The following is a 20,898-nucleotide window of genomic DNA, read 5'->3' as shown; positions in this document are numbered from 1 at the left end:
GGAAAGCTGCCGTTAACAGATGTGACTGGTAGATTAATTTAACCATTCAAAAGTGGCTACTCAGTTCGAATAATTATCAGAGGAAGTAGGATAGGTGTTTGGAATGAGGCAGGGAGCAGCTAGGCGAATTTCCTCACCGACCAGCTTAATCATTCCTCAGAATCCCCTACCTTTTCATAAAATGAATATATTTTGATCTCATTTGATTCTCAAAAAATGTGCTGTTGATAGAAATAACATTTTAAATAAAGTATTTTACTCTTAACAACAATTAGACATTAGTCTAGATGTTTTTTGTTGTTGTGCTTTTATTAAAGTGCTTTGAAATATCAGTTCTAGCTGCTCAGCCTCTTTTCTCTGGCACTGACCTTTTGCATTTTAGTGACCACATAAGGTTCTCATACACACTTGGAAGGAGACATGATGAGGGGGTATTCATAATTTGCTGTCTGTAACCTCACCACTAGGTGTCGCTAATGTCTGTGCACTGATTCCTGAAGGCCTGTTTGTATGATAACACAAGTACAAGAGAGGACAGAGTGAAGGGTTGGTACAATTGTGATGCGGCTGAGGAGTAAATATATGCCCAGCTGCTATTTATCTGCTGTATATGTTTAAAAAAAAGAAAAGAAAAAAGAAAGAAACAAAAGAAAAAAGAAAGAAAAAAGTCAGTCACAAAGCATTATGCTGCTGCATGTGTCCCTCAGCCTTCAGACAGCTGAAATCTTTTCCAAAGCTGTGCTACACATGTCAAAATAGTACTGTAAATGAATGAACTGTAGATTTTATGTGACATCTCCAGGGGAGCTGATGGTATTTTTGTTTTCTCATATTCAAATACTGTGCAGTGATGTAATGTGTACATTATGCACACATCGCTTATTTCAATAAAAGAGCAGAATAACTGTTATTGAAAAATGTTTCAGTTTTTGTGCCATGTTGAGGTTTAACAATGTGAAAGTACTTGTACTTAAATGTCTAACTTATCTTCATGTCATTAAAATGGGATAAAAAAAAAAGATTTAACACTGAATGCAGCCTCCTGTTGGTTTTCTCTCCTTCACAGTGCAAGTAAAAATCATCATCACACTGAAGCACTCATCTGCTGCCCTCAAGTGACCAAAAAACACAAGTACTTTCACATTGTTGAACCTCTGAAAATGGCACAAAAACTGAGATATTTTGAATCTATGAAACACAGAAATGGAGGATAATTTAAAATAAATTGCAAATATAACAATTATTCTGCTTGTTCATTGGAATAAGCAGAGATGTTTGCATAATGTATCGCACCATATCAGAGCTTATCTGCAGAACTGAAGTATCAAAGTAGAAAGGTCTGCAGAGAGGAGACAATGAGGAGGAAAGAAATGAAAGAATAATAATGAAATACGTTCATTACCCATGTGTCATGTTGTCCCTTAAATAGCAAAAGGCTACCTTTGGGAAACACTTGGTTGTGCGTTGTCAAATGTAATATTTTATAATATATCACCAAAAGAAAAGCAGAGGGCAGCTTGAATGTTTACATTGATCCTTTGACATCTTAATCACCTTCTGAATATCATCACATCAACTGAGCTGTTAAAAATGAAATGTGACTTTAAAGAAATCACAAGAAAAAATACACAGAATGAAATGTCCTATTGTTGTAAATATCAAAATATTCTTATTTTCATGATACTACATGTTTGAGAATCAAAAGAGGATAAAAGAATATTTTCATTCTATCATAAAGTTGGGAAAATATTCTCTTTGATCAAACACTGTTGTTACATCACTTGTTGAATGTTTATTTCAACACTTCTTGATCTCATACATACAGAATATTCCTCTCCTCACCCTCTCCTTCCACGTGTGAAGGCATCTTAACTTGACCATGAGGTGAATCTATAGCGTATCAGATGTCACATGTTCTGGTCCAACTTCTGCAGCCACAGATGTCAGTATGTTTCCACAAACATGACTTGGACTGGATCCAGACTGTTTAATTAATGGGGAAGAAACGTCATTATTCTTTCTTATTGTCTCCTCTGCAAACCTATCCAGGTTGGTACTACAGTTCTGCAGATAAGCTCTTACGTGGTACAATAAAAGTGTAATTCCACAGAAAAACGAACAATAAAACGTGCCAGAGTTCAACAACTGTTAATGAAAACTGATTTCATTAAAGTGACATTTCATTTTTAACAGCTAATTTGATGTGATGATATTCAGAAGGTGATTAAGATGCCAAAGGATTAATGTAAACATTCAAGGTGACCTCTGCTTTTCTTTTCAATACATTCAAAGTGATACATTATAAAATATTACATATGACAACACACAATCAAGTGTTTCCCAAAGGTAGCTTTTTCCTATTCAAGTGACAATATGACACATAAGTAATGCACATATTATTTTATTATTCTTTCCCTACTTTCTTCTTTATTGTCTCCTCTCTGCAGACCTTTCTACTCTGATACTTCAGTTCTGCAGATAAGCTCTTATATGGTACAATAAAAGTGTAATTCCACAGAAAAGCAATCAATAAAGTTCCAGTGAAACGGGCCAGAGTTTAACAACTGTTAATGAATATTAAAGATTTATTATTTCTCCCAAATTTCCTTGTTTTCCTTCTGGTGTTCTGGTCTTGACACGTGCAGTCTGGAACTTCACCACTAGAAACCACTCAGTCTGACACACTGGTCCTTTGAATAATGAAATAAAAACACAGAAAAAACAATATGAAGAAATCAACTCTTTTAAGTTTTTTTTTCTTTAAAAAGAGAAGTCTATTTGATTTCTACTGGATCTCTGAAGAAAACTCCTCAAACACATTCAGTGTCATACATACAGGCCTTGTCACTTTCAGTGTTGTTGAAAAATACATTTAAGTTCTCAAATCATGTGTTCACATATGTTTACCATGCATGTGGATTTATATAATGACAGATGCTAAAATACAATTACAACAACAATCAAAGGGCTGAAAGAAATCATAATTCATCAGTAAAGTTGATGTTAAATACTGGGGGGCACAGAGTCTCTTTGAATAACAGATTGTATGAGAAATATTGGTATTTAGAAATCATTTCACATTGCACAAAATGTAGTTACTGTCTCATCTCTGCAGGTCTATTGAGTTTAATACTTCAGCTCTACAGATAAGCTTTATATGGTACAATAAACATGCAATTCCAGAGAAAAACAAACAATAAAGCTCCAGTGTTTATTGTTCTGTTATGTTTGTCTGCTCTGCATCTGCTAAATTTTGTAAGCTGTTCATCTCACCGAGTGTCTTGAGATAACATATGTTGTGAATTGACACTGTACAAAGAAAAGTGAGTTCAACAGCATTAATTTATCATAATAACACAACATTGAAAGACTGGTAAAGCAATGGGCAGACAACATTTCATGAACATTCATGTTTTAAATTGTTGGACAGTAAAATAAGCAATCGCAATGCTGCATTGAAACAAACAGTTTTTGAATTATTGGAAAAGTTTTTTTTTTGTTTTTTTTAGTTTTTTTTTCTCATTGAACCACATACAAATGAATAGATTTTGGAGAAAAGTGATGTAACTTGTATACTTGTATTTTCCTATGTAAAACAATAAAATGAGTTATGTTGCGACCAGGGGCTGCACAGTGGCGTAGTGGTTAGCACTTTCGCCTTGCAGCAAGAAGATCCCTGGTTCGCGTCCCGGCTTTCCCGGGATCTTTCTGCATGGAGTTTGCATGTTCTCCCTGTGCATGCGTGGGTTTTCTCCGGGTACTCCGGCTTCCTCCCACAGTCCAAAAATATGCTGAGGTTAATTGATTACTCTAAATTGCCCGTAGGTGTGAATGTGAGAGTGATTGTTTGTCTATGTATGTAGCCCTGCGACAGACTGGCGATCTGTCCAGGGTGTCCCCTGCCTTCGCCTGAGTCAGCTGGGATAGGCTCCAGCCCCCCCCGCGACCCTAGTGAGGATTAAGCGGTGTATAGATAATGGATGGATGGATGGATGTTGCGACCATAAATGTTTTTAGAAGATCACAAAGCATTACTGTTTTCTTTTAATGAACTTCAGTTCATGTCCTGCTGGATCTCAGTGCTGCAATTGATGGAGTTGATCACAACATTTCATCACAGAGACTCAGTCAGCTGATTGGAATTTAAGTGTCCGCACTAAACTGGTTTAAATCATGACTAACAGACAGATACACGTTTTTTCATGTTAATGACGATTCTTCAACTCACACCAGAGTTAATTATTGAATTTCACAGGGTTCTGGGCCTGGACTGATATGATTCATCTTGTACATGCTTCACTTAGGCAATATTATCAGGAAAGACTGGATACATTTCCAATGTTATGCAGATGACACTCAGACAGTTACAGTTCTACTGTGAGAAGTTTTTGGAGTTATTTTTAACAAGAATATTTAATTTTAGTAACACATAAAACAAGTCATTAGAATGGCCTATTTTCACCTGCACAATATCATCATAATCAGGAACATTTTGTCTCAGAGTGATGCTGAAAAACTAGTCCATGCATTTGTAACCTCTATGCTGGACATTGTAATCCCTTATTATCATGATGTCCACATAATTCTGTGAAAATCCTCCATCTGATACAAAATGCTGCAGTCAGAGATCTGACAGGAATCAGGGAGAGAGATCATATTTCTTCCATATTAGCTTGTTCTCATTGGCTCCCAGTAAAATCCAGGATAAAATTTTAAATACTTTTTCTCCCATATAAAGCTGTAAATGATCAGGCTCCATTGTTTCTTAGACCTTCATTGCAGCATATCATCCTAACACACTGCAGGTTTATTTGTGGCTCCCAGAGTTTCAAGGAGTTGAATGGGAGAAAGATTTATGATACAATGAAAATATAATTTTCCAAACAGAGCAAACAGTAAAACTCTCCTGAAAATGTCAGAGCTCAACTCCTGTTAATGATTGGAAACATGTATTCTTTCTTTTAAATTTCCTGTATTTCCTTCTTCCTTCCTGGTTGATGTTTAACTAACTCTGAATGCACTTTCCTCATTAAGCCATGGTGTTTTTGTCCAAACAGACATGATTTTGTTGTTTTAAGGTCCAATGCGTAGATTTTTGGAGGATCTACTTATGTTTTAATGAGTATATATTGATCTGAATATAAGACTTGTTGTTAACAGCTCAGAATGAGTCTTTTATACAGATGGGGCAGGTCCTCCTTCACAGAGTACAATGAGTCTCTCCTGTTCAACTGGCTGTAGAGAGAATTACTAAACTGAATCAACTCTGTCTGACCCAACCCACCTGAACCCTGAAGACTTCAACCTTCCCGGAATACCCCAACCTGCCTCAACCCTAACCAATCACAACAAAGGATCCTTCAAGCCCTGTTCATCAGGTCTTGTCTAACTGGCTGCCATTGAGCTTTTGCATTTTAATGGCCACCTCCCGTTTTGTTGTTGTTTTTTGGACGTCATTGCTGTTAATTTAGTCTTTAGTTTGGTTTGCTTAGTTGCTCATTCTTGAGAGGACTGTGTTTACCAGTTTCAACAGTATTTCTCATACAACCTGTTCTCTGTTACGTGTCTCCCAGTATTTCACATCAACCTTTATGATGAATTGCGATGTCTTTCAGCCCTTTGATGATGTTATAACTGCATTTTAGCATGTGTCATTATATAAATCCAAATGCATGGTAAACTTATGTGAACACATGGTTTGAAAAAAAAAACATTTTCCCACAGTGCTGAAAGCAACAAGATCTCAGTCCATCCATCCATTATCTATCCCAGCTGACTCGGGCGAAGGCAGGGGACACCCTGGATAGCTCACCAGTCTATCACAAGATCTTAGGATGACATTGAATATGTACAAGTAGAGACAAAAGCTTGTCACTGTGTCTTAACAGTTGCTGAACTTTTTTGAAAGCCCTAATGCTTGTTAGAATAATAATGATCATTTTGTGCACCATATTAATGTTCACCAACACAACCACAGTATCAGACCCCAACTAGACCAGAGAGGGGACAGAAAACATGAAAACAGTGAATATCATAGATTTGTTTGTTGAATAAATGAGTTTGTCTTGCAGCAGCTTAGATTTCTGTTCAGTCCAAGGTACCTTCTTTAGATGGTATTCCTAAATAAAGCTGCTCTGAATCCTAATAAGTTTCTGTTCTAAAATGATCTTGTTGTAAACACACTGAGCAGAACAGAGAATTTTTGCTCTGTGCTGTCTGTAATATTCTTCATTGTATCTCTAATGTACGGTGGCCGAGAGGTGCAAACCAAATTTACAAAATGCAAAACACTTTTACAACCTCCAAGACAAATTTACAAGCGACTAAACACTTTTACAAGTTCGAAAACACTTTTACAAATCCAAATTTAACCGGAAAGGGAATGTCTCAACTCCGGGGTTGAACCGGAAGTGACAACGAGGAGCGGCTTATGCACTCTGTTGGTCTGATCTGCACCATTTAAACACTCTAAAGACCGACCACACAAAAAACAAAACCGCGTCAATCGTTTCATATGTTCCCCACAAATTGGGCAAATGATCAGACTCTATTGTATCTTAGACCCTCATTGCAGCATATCATCCTAACAAACTGCAGGTTTACTTGTGGTTCTCAGTGTTTCAATGAGTTGAATGGGAGGAAGATTTATGATACAATGAAAATATAATTTCACAGAAAAAGCAAACAGTAAAACTCTCCTGAAAATGTCAGAGCTAAACTCCTGTTAATGATTGGAAACATGTATTCTTTCTTTTAAATTTCCTGTATTTCCTTCTTCCTTCCTGGTTGATGTTTAACTGAACACTCCTATTGCACTTTCCTCATTAAGCCATGGTGTTTTTGTACTAATAGACACGATTTTGTTGTTTTAAAATGCAATGTGGAGAATTTTTGAGGATCAACTTCAGTTTTATTAAATAAATATTGATTTGAATATAAGACTTGTGGTTGTAGCAGCTCAGAATGAGTCCTTTATACAAACAGATGGGGCAGGTCCTCCTTTACAGAGTACACGGAGTCCCACCACCATTTCTCTCCTGTTCCACTGGCTGTAGAGAGAATTATTAAACTGGATCAACTCTGTCTGACCCAACCTGAACCCTGAAAACCTCAACCTACCTTAACCCAAACCAGTCACAACAAAGGATCCTTCCAGCCATGTCCACCAGGTCTTGTCTAACTGGCTGCCATTGAGCTTTTGCATTTTAGTGGCCACCTCTCCTTATGTTTTTGGGTTTTTGGACGTCATTGCTGTTAATTTAGTCTTCAGTTTGGTTTCCTTAGTTGCTCATTCTTCAAGTAAAACATGAAAAATCACAAGTTGTATGAACATTTTTGTTTCTTCTAAATCATATTTTCATAAAAATTAATGTTCATGAAATGACTTCCTGATTTTTGTATCTTTATCTTGCAGGTTTCTTAGTTGTTAAGAACAAACTGTGCGAGATGCACAAACAAAAGGCTTTGTGCGTGAACAAGGCACATCATTCCATTTAAATCCTGCGCCATGGTTGGTGTGTCCACAGTGTTCCTGTCCTCCAGCATTATCTGGTTGTCCTGTGTTCCAAAAGACAAAGTTGACTTTAGACCCATCAGACCACAGCCATGCTCCCTCTTTATGGACGTCACTGAGTCCGATCCAGGTCCTTGTCCGAGCAGGATCATAGGTCTTGATCAGGGAATTGACAAAATTATGTTCATCAATACTGTGGATGGACACCAGGTTGGCTCCCTCTGACACACAGTGGAGCTCTGCATCAGCCCAGGTCATACGTGTAGAGATGTACTTGTAGAAGCGGCCGTTGAACCTGGACCAGAACATGGAACAGTTGCCCTGGTGATGCATCACTTCATGGTCATCTGGAGGAGTCACATCACCCAGAGCCAGACCGATCAAGAAGAGGAGCAAGATCATGTTGGAGTTTTATGGAGTGTTGATGGTTTGCGTGAGTTTATCTGCACAGCTGGATGTTTCCAAGAATCCTGCAGAGATACGTGACAGACTGCTTGCTTTTATTTCCTCAAGAGAGGGTGTTCACTGTTGGTGTGAGATCATTGGTCAAATGCGCTTGGCAAACACTTCCACTCATACACAACAACACAGTATCTGAGTTTAAATCTGCAATTTATACATTTTCAGGAGGATATGGTAGCTGTCTAAACGCTGAAAGGATACAAGGATTTATGAGGAATCTGCGTTGTGTTCGTTTCTACTTGCGTATTAGAAATGAATGCACCATAACTCTAGTTTATCTTTCCATTAACAAAAGCGTACAAAACATACATTTCTTATAAAAGAGAATATTTACCGTTTACTCACAGAAGACGAGGACAATAAAATTTGAGCTTTATGTAGAAAAATAAATATAAGCCTGCTGGATTTGTGAAATAAAAGAGCATGAGGCAGTCACTACATTGTAGCTCCAGCTCATGGTCAGATGAAAAGGTCACAGCACTCAGAGTCAAAACAAACAAACAGGGTCAACATCATGTTTGTGTCCAAGAGTACATGAACTGCACTTCTGCATGTTATCAAGAATCTAACAGACGCAGCTCAAAGGCCACTTTTTCAAATGCAGTCAAGGAAAAAATTAGGAGACCACCCTTTTTTTCTTCAATTTCTTGTTCATTTTAATGCCTGCAACAACTAAATGTGGCACGACTACAAGAGGATAACACCACATTAGATGGTCTCCAGAGGAGATCGGGCGCCCGACAACGCCACTCTGGGAATTCGCTCTCCAACACTGGAAGCACACAGATTCGTTTACTCAGGAAGTATGAGATGCGGATCCAAAATTAAAATATTACATTTTAAACCAAGTTTGTAAAAATATTCTTTTAAAACAGATTGACACCATTCACACTAGGGGGGAAACAAAAACAAAAGAAATCTAATCAGTTGCTGATGCTTACTGGAAACAAAATATGCGCAATGGGCAGGGGTCAAATTAGACTATACATATGATACAAAATAGGAAATGCCCAAATCAAACAAAATAAACACAAAAGAGCCACTGACAATTGTAATCGTTCAGGCAGGGGACTGCTGATTTTTTAGGCACAGGGACAATGATGGAGGTTTTGAGGTTATGGGGGACTGTGGCAAGCTGCAGGGACAGGTTGAAAATGTCCAGAAAAACTCCTGCCAGTTGGTCGGCACACAATTTCAGAGTGCAACCTGACAGCCTATCTGGTCCTGCAGCTTTGTTAGTCTTGATTCTCTTCATGGAAGAGATGACTTGGTGCAGCTGCAGGACCAGAGACTGATGCTGTTCCTCCAGTCGGGGTAGATGAACACTCTCTCTGCTGCCAGGTGTGTCAAAACGAGCAATGAATGTGTTCAGGGTGTCACGGAGGGTGGAAGCATGGATAACCAGCTCATCACTGCGCTTATAGTCTGTTATGGTCCTAATGCCTCTCCACATACTTTGTGGGTTGGTATTAGCAAAATGCTCCTCAATGCGCTGTTTGTACCTGCATTTTGCCAACTGAATGCCCTTTTTCAGTTCTTTCCAGACCCTGCTGTAGGCCAGTTTGTCACCTGACCTGTAGGGGGCGTCACAGGCTTTGAGTTGGGGTTTCACTGTGCTATCCAGACATGGTTTTTGGTTTGGGAAAACCTCGATGGTCTTTGTGGGCAGGACAGCATCAGTACAGAACTTCAGATACAACAGAACCGATGATGTGTATGTCACATTTCTCCACAGTAGCCACTCATTTTTAAGGTCCCTGGAGGTCTGACGATTCCTGACACAGGAACAGATGAGTGCACGGTCATCTCATGGGGTAAAAAGACGTTTCCTGCCGCAACCAGATAGCAATTTGGTAGAACCATGTTGGGCTTTTTTTTTCTTGGTGTGATGAACGGCTGTATTGGAGATCTTCAGTTTTTTTGCTACCTGTCTCTCACTCATGCCAATTTCCAGCAGTGCCAAGATGGGTGCCTTTGTGGCTTCACATAATTCTTTTGTTTTAGGCATTATGTGAGAGCTGACAACTTCTGACTTGTGCTACAGCTTCAATGTCAGCAGGAAACCACTCTAGGACTTTACATGTGCAGTGCTGCTTATGACATGAAATGGCCTCTTATATACCCTGGGAATAAAATTAAGCTTAAGCATGTCAAATAGGACATAAAATATTATGTAATCAACTGCATTTTTGGTTGTGTTCATCGTATTCTTCAGGTAATTTACCTTTAGTGGTACCAGGCATTAAAATGAACAAGAAATTGAAGAAAACAAGAGTGGTCTAGTAATTTTTTCCAAGACTGTATATCCTTCAGAGAGGGTGTCTGAAATGGGTGTCATATTATTGGAAGCTGTTTGCAACATCACAGTGTCTGAGTGTCAGCCAGAAAAGACCATCAACTCACCTGCAGATGTCACATAAAACCTATAATTTATTCATTTTTCAGTAAAATTTTGACATAGTAAAACACAGCTTTAGAAAAGACGTGTGACTTCAGCTGTCTGCAGGGTGAGGGGACACGAAGGGAGACGTATTGCTTTGTGGTTGATGTTTTTTTTTATCCAATTTACAACAGATAAATAATAACAACATACCAAACATAGGCATATATTTACACATCAACAATATTACAATAGTACAAAGCCTTCAACATGTCCTCTCTTGCATTGTGAATTTTGCTTTTTTTTCTTTTGTTTCATCATGCAAACAGGTTTTAAACAACATTGCTTGAAAAAAAACTTAACTTTACACACTCATGACAAATGTCTGCTTGAACGCTGAATACAGCCTCCTGTTGTTTTCCTCTCAATTACCGCCTCTGACAGCAGCAGAAAGATTTGAGTCGTCACACTGAGCTGCTCTCATGCTGCCCTCAAGTGGCCACAAAACACAAGTACTTTTCCATTCCAGTGTTGCAGCTTCAAACCACAAAACATCCTTCCTTCTCATGTGTGCACTTCCACTTGTTGAATCTCTGCACATGGCACAGAAACCAAAACATTTATTGTCTTAAATAAACAATATATTACAATAAATAACTAATATAACAATTATTCCCCCCTTTGAACACAACAAGCAGAGGTGTGTGTGAGCATCATGTACAGGTTGATAGAAAAAATGACGACCACAAGGCCTTCATATGACACTGAATATGAACAGATCATCAGCTGTAGCAGTTAAAGAATCGCTGACTTGGTTTCACAGAAAGCATCCTTCAAATGGAGTTTTGAAGAGAAGAAATAACAGAATTCCTTTGTAAAAGCAACAAAACAGTGTTCCTTAATTCACTCAGAAGCTGCTGCTACAGCATCACTTGGTGTGACCAGCAGTGAACGATGACTAATGTCAGCAAACTTTAGGTGCCACTTGTGCTATTGTTACAGTAATATATTGTAGACTTTCAGCCAAATGCTTAACAGTCATGTTTAGATTTTACATCCACATAATATGTAAATGGCTCAAATAAGATCTCAATTTGAATTAGTATGTTTCGGGGACAAAGCATCTGTAGAAAGTTTAGGTGAGTAGTTCTAGTAGTTTTATTCAGTTAGAAGCTGCTCATAACACAAGAATGATGTTTCAAGTGACTCATCACTTTGCCATCTTTCAATTTTTTTCTTTCAGTGAACCAAAACTGCTTTTGGCACTACAACAATTTGGGAAATTTATGTCATCCCTCATCCATTTAATTGGTTGTGATCTGCTCTGCTTTGAAAGGCAAAGCATTGGAATAATGAATGATGGATGCTTTGTAGCCATCCAGGCAATGGAACACATGCATTACTATGTAACATTTAGGAATATCACTGCTGGATAACAGGAATGTACACCTGAAGTGATCGGCTAGGAATGAACGGAGAGAGGCCAAACTAAAAAAACACCAGTAAGGTTTGCCAAGCCTGGTTTCTGCCTTAATTTGTATTCATCATAATCACTTTGATAATTCCTGATTAATCCCCTTCATGCCAGGCTGCATGTCTGTCCTGTGATGACAGAATGAGCCACACTGTTAATTTTCTGGTGTCCCTCAGTAATCTGAATAACAAATAGATGCTTCGGCATCTTATGGCTGTGTCAACAAGAACATGTTGCCGCAATCCGAGAAATTATTGGATTCAGAAAGGATTTCTTTGAAGAGAACCATAGTTAAAGCGATTAATAATTTCTGGATTGAATTCCTAGTAAGAAAAGTTATTATTATTATTCTGCAGGAAGTCTGCGTCCTTGTGCTTCCATTAGTCTGTGCTGGATCTTACAGATAGTATCCACAAGACCACCTCTGAATGATATTTTCACTCAGTAAGAATCAATCATCCACATCCAAGTCTCCTCATGAGTATAACTCCATGAAATAAAGCTGTTATTTCAACTTCTGTGGTGCAGTATTTCGAAATCTCAAGGACTAAAAAACTAAAAAAACAGAAAAAAGAAAAATAACTCTATCATAAGTGGGGCTGTGTTTCCATAGCAACCCGACATGGGATACAATTACACAGTCTGAACTCAGTCATCATAATATCTCACGTCTGTGAGGAGTCAGATCAGCTTTACATGATCAAGGACTAGACGTCATACCACTGCTTGTTCTAGGAAATCAAACTCTGTGACAAAAAGACACCGATTCCTAAACAAACTAAAAGCTCAACAGTACATCTGTGCTGCAAGACTCGACGTGACATTTGGCACTGAAAAATGTATAGGTCCATATCATATACAGTGTAAAATTATCAGTATCTATTCACACAAAAACATCATAGAGAGGAGTGCATGACAAGTGTCAGGCTAAAAGTCAACCAGGACTTTAAAATGAAAAGAAAAACCAATAACTGGTCATTATTTATCAAACTCCAACATGTTCAGGAGAGCTTTAGCGTTTCAAATGTCACGGTCAGTCAGTGAAACCCGCTCACAATGCTTCCTTCACATGCTAGGTACAAAACACTGTTAATATTGGACACACTGTGGCTGTATAGTTTCAGCTGAAAGAAAAAGTCTGTGTGAGAAAAGGTAAAACAGTATGTGAAGTGCTAGCTTACACAATATCCAAAAGTAGCTCAGCATCATACACATAAATAACTATAGCATGTATCCCAGATATACATGTATCACTGGGCAAATATATACTGTGTAGATGAAATCACATCAGATCATCCATGATGTGGATTTTTCCCAAAAGGTTATAAACAAATCCAGTTTCTCTACAGATGTTTTAGTGTTTGTAACTGAAATGATGAGGAGGCTATCAAGTCCTTGTTGACCTTCAGGAGGTGAGACGAGACTTTGACAGAAATAAAGGAACATTCCACCTGCTGAACAGGCTCATAAATAACCAAATCACAAAAACAAAACAAGAGCTTACTCAGTCCAATAGATACTGTACAAACTAATTACAGCCTCCTCTACTGTCTGTTTCCATTTGGCAATTCTCCGTCTTGCTGCACAGATTCAGTTCCTGTAGAAAGTTCACAGGGCGAGCATATAAATCCTTTAGAAGCACATGTTCAGTGCAAGTGAGCCTTTAGAGAACAGTCGTGCCTTCATGGGTTTAATCAAAGCACACCTCATCGTCCATTTGGCATCACTGCTGCTTGACATTTTGCTGTACAAAGCGTCTTCCGTGTCACACAGTGACCTCATTTCCACGGCGCTGCATCCAGTGTGTTTTTGTGTCTTTGCTTCTGAGTGTATTTTTGTGTTTAGGCGCGTGGCTCCAGTTTGTGTGACAGTTCAAAAAGTGTCTGCTGATTGTCGATGATGTGCAGGTAGTGAACGCTTGCCCTCACCTCGGCACTGTCGACCCCAATTACCTCGTTGCCTGAGAGGCAGGTGCAAAACACGTGCATTAGACAAACACAAGAGTTTTCTGGTGAACTCAAGAACACACATACACACACTAACACACATTTAATACAAATAGAATGTATTATGGCCATATGAAGAAAATAAAAGACTGTCTGGAAATGGTTGCTTAGAAACTGAGAGAGAAAACTGAGTGGGACAATCAGGTACAGGTGTAGTACACTAACTCAACTGCAGATGGCAGTAGATTCATGATAATGAATGGGTCCAAACACCAATATGTCATCAACATGAACAGGTTGTTACATGAGGTCAGAGCCAAAAGAGTCCTTATTACTAAGACTGTCCTCTAATTTGTGATGATCAAATCACTTGCACCAATTAAGAGAAGACTCACCTGGTTGGTCGCTTTGACAGTGACGAATCATTCTCACTGTGTCTGCGATCATATGCTGTCAGTTATCAAGAAGACATGATGCATTAGTACAATATTAAATTGTCAAAATGTCATATTTTTGGGCAGATTGCATTGCAATACAACTGCAGCTGAGGCAACACTGTGACATCAGCTCTCATCTAATAAGTCTTGACCTTTTCTTTTTAAGGGATGAAATACAGTAAACATGCTAGTTTTATTTTTAGTCATGCTGGACTGAGGTCAAAAAGAAACGCAGTCAAAAAGAAAGCATGTTCAGCTTTTAATAGACAGTTGGTTGACATATTATTGATCCATCTATCTATCTATCCATCCATCCATCCACTTGCTATCACCCATTCACCCACACCAATGGTATGAAGCTGCCATCCAATCAGCAGTCTGAGCTTTGGGTTCACTGCCTTGCCCCTGTGGAGGAGCAGGAGATTGAACCGCCAACCTTGCAATTAGTGACCAACCTGCTCTACCACCTGAGCCACAGCCATTCACGATTAGCTAGCCTGCAATATGGTGCACAACTCTGTATACCCCACAAAACCAAACACTGCAGCCTTTAAGATAAAGTAAACATCCACATATCATGACCTCAATATCATCAATACTACATGTCTCCACTATCCTACACTAATAACAAGGCGGCCAGATAAAATCCTTAAATGTCACATTTCAGTTGAGGCACAAACTCAAACACTGGAAGACATTTCAGAACTGCCTTGACTCACCAGCTTCTCAAAGTTGACCAGGTTGTCATGGAAAGTCTTATTTCCCTCATGGATAAAAGTGATATCTAAGAGGAGTAGACAGGCATGGTAAGATTTCATTCAGTGTTTTTATATGTAAGTGTGTGTGGAGGGTTTAGAGAGGATACCTTTCAGGAGAAGAGGCATGAAAGGGATCTTAGGAGGTTTCATCCTCTTGAAGGCTTCTCTATAGGCTTTGTGGTTCAGAGATGGATCCTGCAGAGAGACAGAGGAAGAGAAAAAGGAGAATAGAAGAAAAGAATTGGGAGGAGAGATTTAAAGTTTTGATCATGAAATCAAAAGAAGAGCACGTTTCTAGCTCTGCATGTTTCTCTATCTCTGTTCACTAAGTCTCACCGTGATGAGCTCCAACTCTGAGAAAAGCTTCTTGAACTTCCCTGGACATTTCTGAAGGAGAGGAGGGTGTTTGGTCAGAGCTGGATTTAAAATACAAAGCATATGCTTAAATAAACTAAATGCACAACACACACTCACCTCCCAAGTTTGGTTGAGACGGCTGACAGCAGCTGTGTTAAGACCCATGATGATGGCAAATGCAGAATTCAGATTTCTTTGGGCTTTACAGCTAAATCCAAAACAGACAAAAAGTGTGGCACATTAAAATGAAGAAAAATGGTTATGTGTGTGATAAATCCATTTTTATTTGTGTTTATGCCACAATCTGTTCTTACTGAGCTGCGATCTTGATGAACTTCTTGAGCAGCTGCACTCTCTTGTTAAGCGATACACACATGAGCACCTCGGACATGACCCACTGCTGGACCTCGTTACAACGCTGGAGCAGGACTGAGAGGGCTGCTGTGTGGCCGGTGCCAGGAGCACGGCTCAGGGTGTAGTACACCAGCTCCTGCTGCATGTGGACGGACGGAAGAGTGCGTGTGAGATACATAAAGCTTTTGAGAAAAATGCACAAAATATGCATTATCTCCGCCATCTTTGGTGCCTCGCAATCAATATTTTTCATAGCCAATCTAAGCATTGCTCCAACTAACCTCACAAAATTAATTTGCAGTCATATACAATAGAGGAAAACAGATAATGTTCACATTTGAGAATGACAATCAAATCCAAACCAGTTCTCAAAATACAATTACGTCCAAGTGACAGTGTAAAACCCCCTTCAGACAAGTGCTTTTTTCCATTAATCTCACTACATCTAAAAGTGTGAGCTTTTAGATGTAGTGAGATTAATGGAAAAAAAAAAAATAAAAGTGTGAGCTTCATGTCTGATTGAACACTCCGGTCACTATCTTAGTAGATAGCATTTGTGTTAAATTTTCAGCATAGTACAAGACTGAACTACATTCAATCATATAAACAGATAACAGAAAATATTATGACGTAGCCAATTTTGAGCTGTGCGACTCCATTTTTTACACATTTCAGCACCAATATTGGTCTAAAAAGACACAGTTTGCATGCCAAAATCATTGTTCCACAATTCACATACATTGCAAACTGAAATGTCCTTTAAAAAAAGAAACACAATTGTGCTAAATACAGACTTTAAATAGGTCGAATTAACAAGACTCATCAATAATGAATGCTATGCAGGTTTTGACATGTTTTCCATAACCACATTAGACGTGACCTAATCTTTCAAGTAACTACCAAAACATGGAAAATATCCAAGTAACAATGAAAACACATTTTGAAGTTGCTGTAGTTAGATAAATTATGATTACACACAATTTTCAAAGTAGGCCATTAGTTTTTTGGACAGTTTGACAAGCTTGCAATTGTTTAGACTTACTCATGTGTCTTTTTGAGCATTCTTACACATCATATGTCACTTGGTGTTGTACTGTCTAATCTCACATGTATGACAAATGATGGAAAGCCATCACTTTAACAGATTGATAAAGCCAGCAGTGGTACATATCCCGTGTCTGTAAAGGGCTTAAGATGCAGCCTTCATGTCTTCCTCTGAGCTGAGCTTAAACATTTTCACAAGAAATATTCAGCTCTTCCTGAAAGCTGCTCAGCTGCAAGCTCAGCTGTACTCCTGATCCAGCAAGTCTTGTAGAGCATTTGCATCCTTAATGCTTTATGTTCAAGCAATCTCTGTCATAAATATGAATTTATTATAAACTGTGTGCACCCAGCACATGCATATAATTGCGTATACATGTGAGTGCATACCTCGTGGATGGATTTAAAGAGGCTCCAGTCCAGGTGTGTGAGAGCAGCTGCAACATCCCAGGTGTTGATGCCTAAAAGTCGAACCGGCCTTCTGCTTAGCTCAGCACTGTCTGTTAAAGGAGGCTGCACATACAAACACACGAAACTTAACACAGTGCACGGAATGACAATGCACACAAAAAAAAACTGTGTATACATACAGATATTGTGTGGGGATGGGAATAGGGCTTTCTCTAAATAAGCAAAGCAATACCTCACCTTCACTATAGACTACAGGATAATGAGGCCAGCAGGGTTTTAAACACAACGCATCAGTAAAAAGAAACAATACTGACCAGAGCCATTAGACCAAGTGTTTCCTGTCTATATACAAGCAGGACTGTAAGCTGTGAGGTGATTTTTACAATATTTCTATAATTGCTTTGTCTGACTCCAGATACAAGTCCCTATATCAACTACAACTCTGCATTTCTGTGTGTGACAACTGAAGTGAAGTCAGCAGACAAAAGGCCAAACAAACCTTAACATAATATTCCTACCAGCCTGATTTTTACACAATAGATATGTTAAAATGCTTTGACATGGAGGAGTTACTGGTTTGCTAAATATTTCAAATCCAGAAAGAACCCAGAACCTCTAAAACTGCATTTTCTAAAATGCCCAATAGTGCAATGTTATTTAAGGATTCACAACTGAAGCTCCAGTGTGAAAAACATGTCATTACAGAACCACACATTGCCCTGATACAGCACTTTCCAATCCTGTCATCACAGATGAGCAACAGCACAATTGTGGCTCACACCTTTTCTCTCCTATTGAGTTAATGACAATCACCTGGCCTGAGTCTCTCCAGCTCGCTTATGATGCATGACTCACCACAACACTGAGGAAGTATGTCAGTTGGAGAATTAGAATATTAATTTCAATGTCTTGAAGATTCTCAGTCATCCAGGTTGTTTTAGTACTTTTTCATGTCTGATTTACCCAAAAGATGATACAGACGCTACCAGCAATATCAGTGGGGTCAAGTGCCTAAATAATAAACTTTAAGAGATTGTGATTCACTTTGGACTTGGAAGTTTCATCTTTTGCTTCTATTGGTGCTCATGAAAAAAAAAGGTGAATGGCATAAGCACAAACAGAAGAGGGCATTTACATACCAAGATCTCAGTGAGATCCCTGCGACAGGCCACGAGCTTTCCTTGTGGGGTCAGAGACTCTGAATATACACAGTCACTGGGCTGTAACACTCTTCGCTCTGCAAAGACAAACAAAGGACAGAGAAGGAGGCAGAGCTGATGATGATAATGATAATTTGAGCCAAGAGTGTACAGCCAACCAAGGGGTATGTAGAAGGTTTGAGTAGTAGCTCACTCGATAGTTAAATTAAGGCACACATAATCACCATTAACTAGTTTCTTAATAGCATGCATATTAGTAGCATGCTAACGCTTTAGTCGTCTTGACATGGCACTAATTAATGCTTTATTCTGTATGACCACATTTGACAACTATTTTTCTGTCTTGTAGTTGTAGAATACGGCCATGCAGAAAAATGCATTACTAAGTAGTTTATAAGACTAATAAATGGTCATTACACAGTAATATGCATGCTATTTAGCAGCTAGTTAGTGGTGAATATGTGTACCTTAATATAAAGTGTTTCGCAGCAAAAATTGAAAAATCTAAAATTGCTCGAAAACCAACTAAGGTTATGAGCGAATAGATGAAATAGATAGCTTTAAGTAATAACCTACAAAAACAGTGTTACAATATCAACTTTTAAGCAATTATTTCTTTAAAATAGCATCCAGTTTCTACTCCTTTTGCAAACGTATCAATGACAAGTATTGATGACAGAGTACTTGATTTTATATGACAGGTTTTAATGCACTTCAGACAGAAAACAATGGTGTACAAACATTTCTCATACTACTGTTTTGACCACATTATGCATGCACTTCTCTGTGTGTTTGTACCTCCAGTGTTCGACACCACAGCGAGCACCATGTCGTCTTCTGCTCTGTCCATCTTCAGACCCACAATTCGCAGAAGCTCGTGGGCCTCCAGTGAAAGGTGCGTGTGCACACTTAGGTAGGAGTCGGCACTCACGTACAGGCAACAAATAACTGAAAAATACATAGAAAACATTCCCAATATATGATGAAAACTAAATGCTGAAATACTGTAAAATTCTAATAATGTGAATGCAGAAAAAAACTCTAAAAAGATAGACAAGTTAATTTTTGTCAAGTACTTGAGCAGAGAAAAAACACTGAATACACTGTATTTAAAAAATTTGCATGTGCACAGACTGTCATTATGCATAATTGCATACAGTTTTGGGCAGTGTGTTGTGTGCAGTAAATGTGCGTGCATACGTTTTGTCTGTTACTCACCCTCTCTCATCTCGTTCTGTGGACTGCGGAGTTGTAAACAGTTTTCCTTCAAACTCAGCTGCTGATACATTTGTTTGCTCTAATGGGGGAGCAGAAGAAGGACTTGAAATACTTTACTTGCACTGCACAAGATATTGTTAAGTAGTGATAATATCTGTAGCAGCAGCTATGCTACTGTATGAATTGTATAGTTTCTTGCATCATTAAATGTAGTTAAATGCACTTTTAGTACTTGATAGAATGATTATTAATTTACACCTTACAGAAAGAAAGGCAGATTTGTAAATACTCTTTCAGGCATACCTTTTGGTTTGGAGGGCAGTCATCCACTGTGCTACAAAAACAAAGCACACATAGCACTGATGAGGGATATAGGAGAAATATAAAAAACACAGTAACAGGTAGATGCACGTCTTCACACCATCTCATGGCAATCGCATTTGACAGTCTTCACATAGAGACAAATGCACTTACTGCCTGCGACGCAGTAGTTTCTGAAACTCCTTCAGGTCTTTTTCCAGTGTGGGAAATTCATACAGATCTTCTAAAACACACCTGTACAGCGTCTGACAGACAGAGACAAAAAAGATAATTAACATCCCCATCTCATATTAAATACTTAAAGCATTAGTTTGATCCATTGTAAAAGGTGGTCACTGGCAGCTGAAACAGCGCTGCACTGCTAACCACACATTACTGCATGGCAGCCACGATACCAAGGCTCAGCTGACAGTATCAGCAACATTTCACAGGTATACTAAGACCTCAGTACAACATATAACCTCCAGGCTCTGCCTCTTGGACACTGAGTGCATACCAAGCAGCTGTTTCACTTCCTGCTCACTACAGTGATCAACACACAGCTATAGAGCAGAACACAAACACTGGCAGGTACATATCAGAAATACATACCAATTATTTTGTCATATTACCTCATCAACTGATTCAATTAACATTAACCAATTAGTGGCGGTCCACACATCGACATTTTAATAAACTGTTTCTACTTTTTACTAACATTTTTGTGCTTTTCAGTGAAAAACAGGAGGAAAGACGAGAGGAAAAGACAACTTACGTACAATACATTGCACAAACATTACATTCTGTGAAGTTAACTTACTGAGCACCATCAAGTGAAAATCCTGCTGCGTAGGTAGATTACATAAAAAAAAAAAACTCAGACATGTTCTGTACTTTGAACTTAAGCGGGTGACTAGGCATGCTCTGCAGCATCTCTGTGTGTGTATGGCAGAGAATTAGTAACTAAGTAACTAGAATGAAAACTCGGGAGACAGTAACACTAAGAACTTGCAAGGATCCACATGTACACAGACAAACACACATCTCCACACACCTCCTTATCGCTGTCATTGACCCACCATAGCCT

General features: G+C 38.7%; 2 protein-coding genes across 3 annotated transcripts in view; both read right to left on the bottom strand.

The window, feature by feature from the left end:
* Positions 1–1,769: 1,769 nt before the first annotated feature.
* LOC111573790 (lactose-binding lectin l-2-like) lies at positions 1,770–10,237 on the bottom strand. 2 transcript variants are annotated; one of them, XM_023278108.3, is made up of 2 exons: positions 7,120–10,237; positions 1,770–2,690 (listed from the first exon to the last, which is right to left on the bottom strand). In XM_023278108.3, exon 1 carries the CDS (start codon positions 7,913–7,915, stop codon positions 7,427–7,429), a length of 489 nt encoding a protein of 162 aa, XP_023133876.2. In that variant the 5' UTR covers positions 7,916–10,237; the 3' UTR covers positions 1,770–2,690; positions 7,120–7,426. The 2 variants fall into 2 exon arrangements, with proteins under 2 accessions (XP_023133876.2, XP_054873919.1); XM_055017944.1 differs by lacking the exon at positions 1,770–2,690 and adding an exon at positions 2,698–3,899 and having other exon boundaries at positions 5,824–10,237.
* A 150-nt stretch (positions 10,238–10,387) lies between these two features.
* The window catches only part of rapgef5a (Rap guanine nucleotide exchange factor (GEF) 5a), a 51,171-nt gene continuing 40,660 nt past the window's right edge, over positions 10,388–20,898 (bottom strand). Inside the window, exons 14-26 of the mRNA XM_023278082.3 lie at positions 19,986–20,077; positions 19,815–19,845; positions 19,512–19,590; positions 19,092–19,241; positions 18,273–18,370; positions 17,113–17,235; positions 15,642–15,820; positions 15,445–15,535; positions 15,307–15,357; positions 15,078–15,165; positions 14,932–14,996; positions 14,171–14,225; positions 10,388–13,789 (exon numbers count right to left, since the gene is read on the bottom strand). Coding sequence (XP_023133850.2) covers positions 13,671–13,789; positions 14,171–14,225; positions 14,932–14,996; positions 15,078–15,165; positions 15,307–15,357; positions 15,445–15,535; positions 15,642–15,820; positions 17,113–17,235; positions 18,273–18,370; positions 19,092–19,241; positions 19,512–19,590; positions 19,815–19,845; positions 19,986–20,077 — 1,221 coding nt within the window. The 3' untranslated portion in view covers positions 10,388–13,670. The remainder of the gene's footprint in view (positions 13,790–14,170; positions 14,226–14,931; positions 14,997–15,077; positions 15,166–15,306; positions 15,358–15,444; positions 15,536–15,641; positions 15,821–17,112; positions 17,236–18,272; positions 18,371–19,091; positions 19,242–19,511; positions 19,591–19,814; positions 19,846–19,985; positions 20,078–20,898) is intronic.

The sequence above is a fragment of the Amphiprion ocellaris genome, chromosome 15, assembly GCF_022539595.1.
Source record: "Amphiprion ocellaris isolate individual 3 ecotype Okinawa chromosome 15, ASM2253959v1, whole genome shotgun sequence".
Lineage (NCBI taxonomy): Eukaryota > Metazoa > Chordata > Actinopteri > Pomacentridae > Amphiprion > Amphiprion ocellaris.
The sequence above is the reverse complement of the archived record's forward strand: the minus strand, read 5'-3'. Positions and strand labels throughout refer to the sequence as shown.

What these genes read in the sequence shown, in the direction of transcription:
- LOC111573790 (XM_023278108.3), bottom strand. Translation starts at nt 7,915, where the DNA reads ATGATCTTGCTCCTCTTCTTGATCGGTCTGGCTCTGGGTGATGTGACT.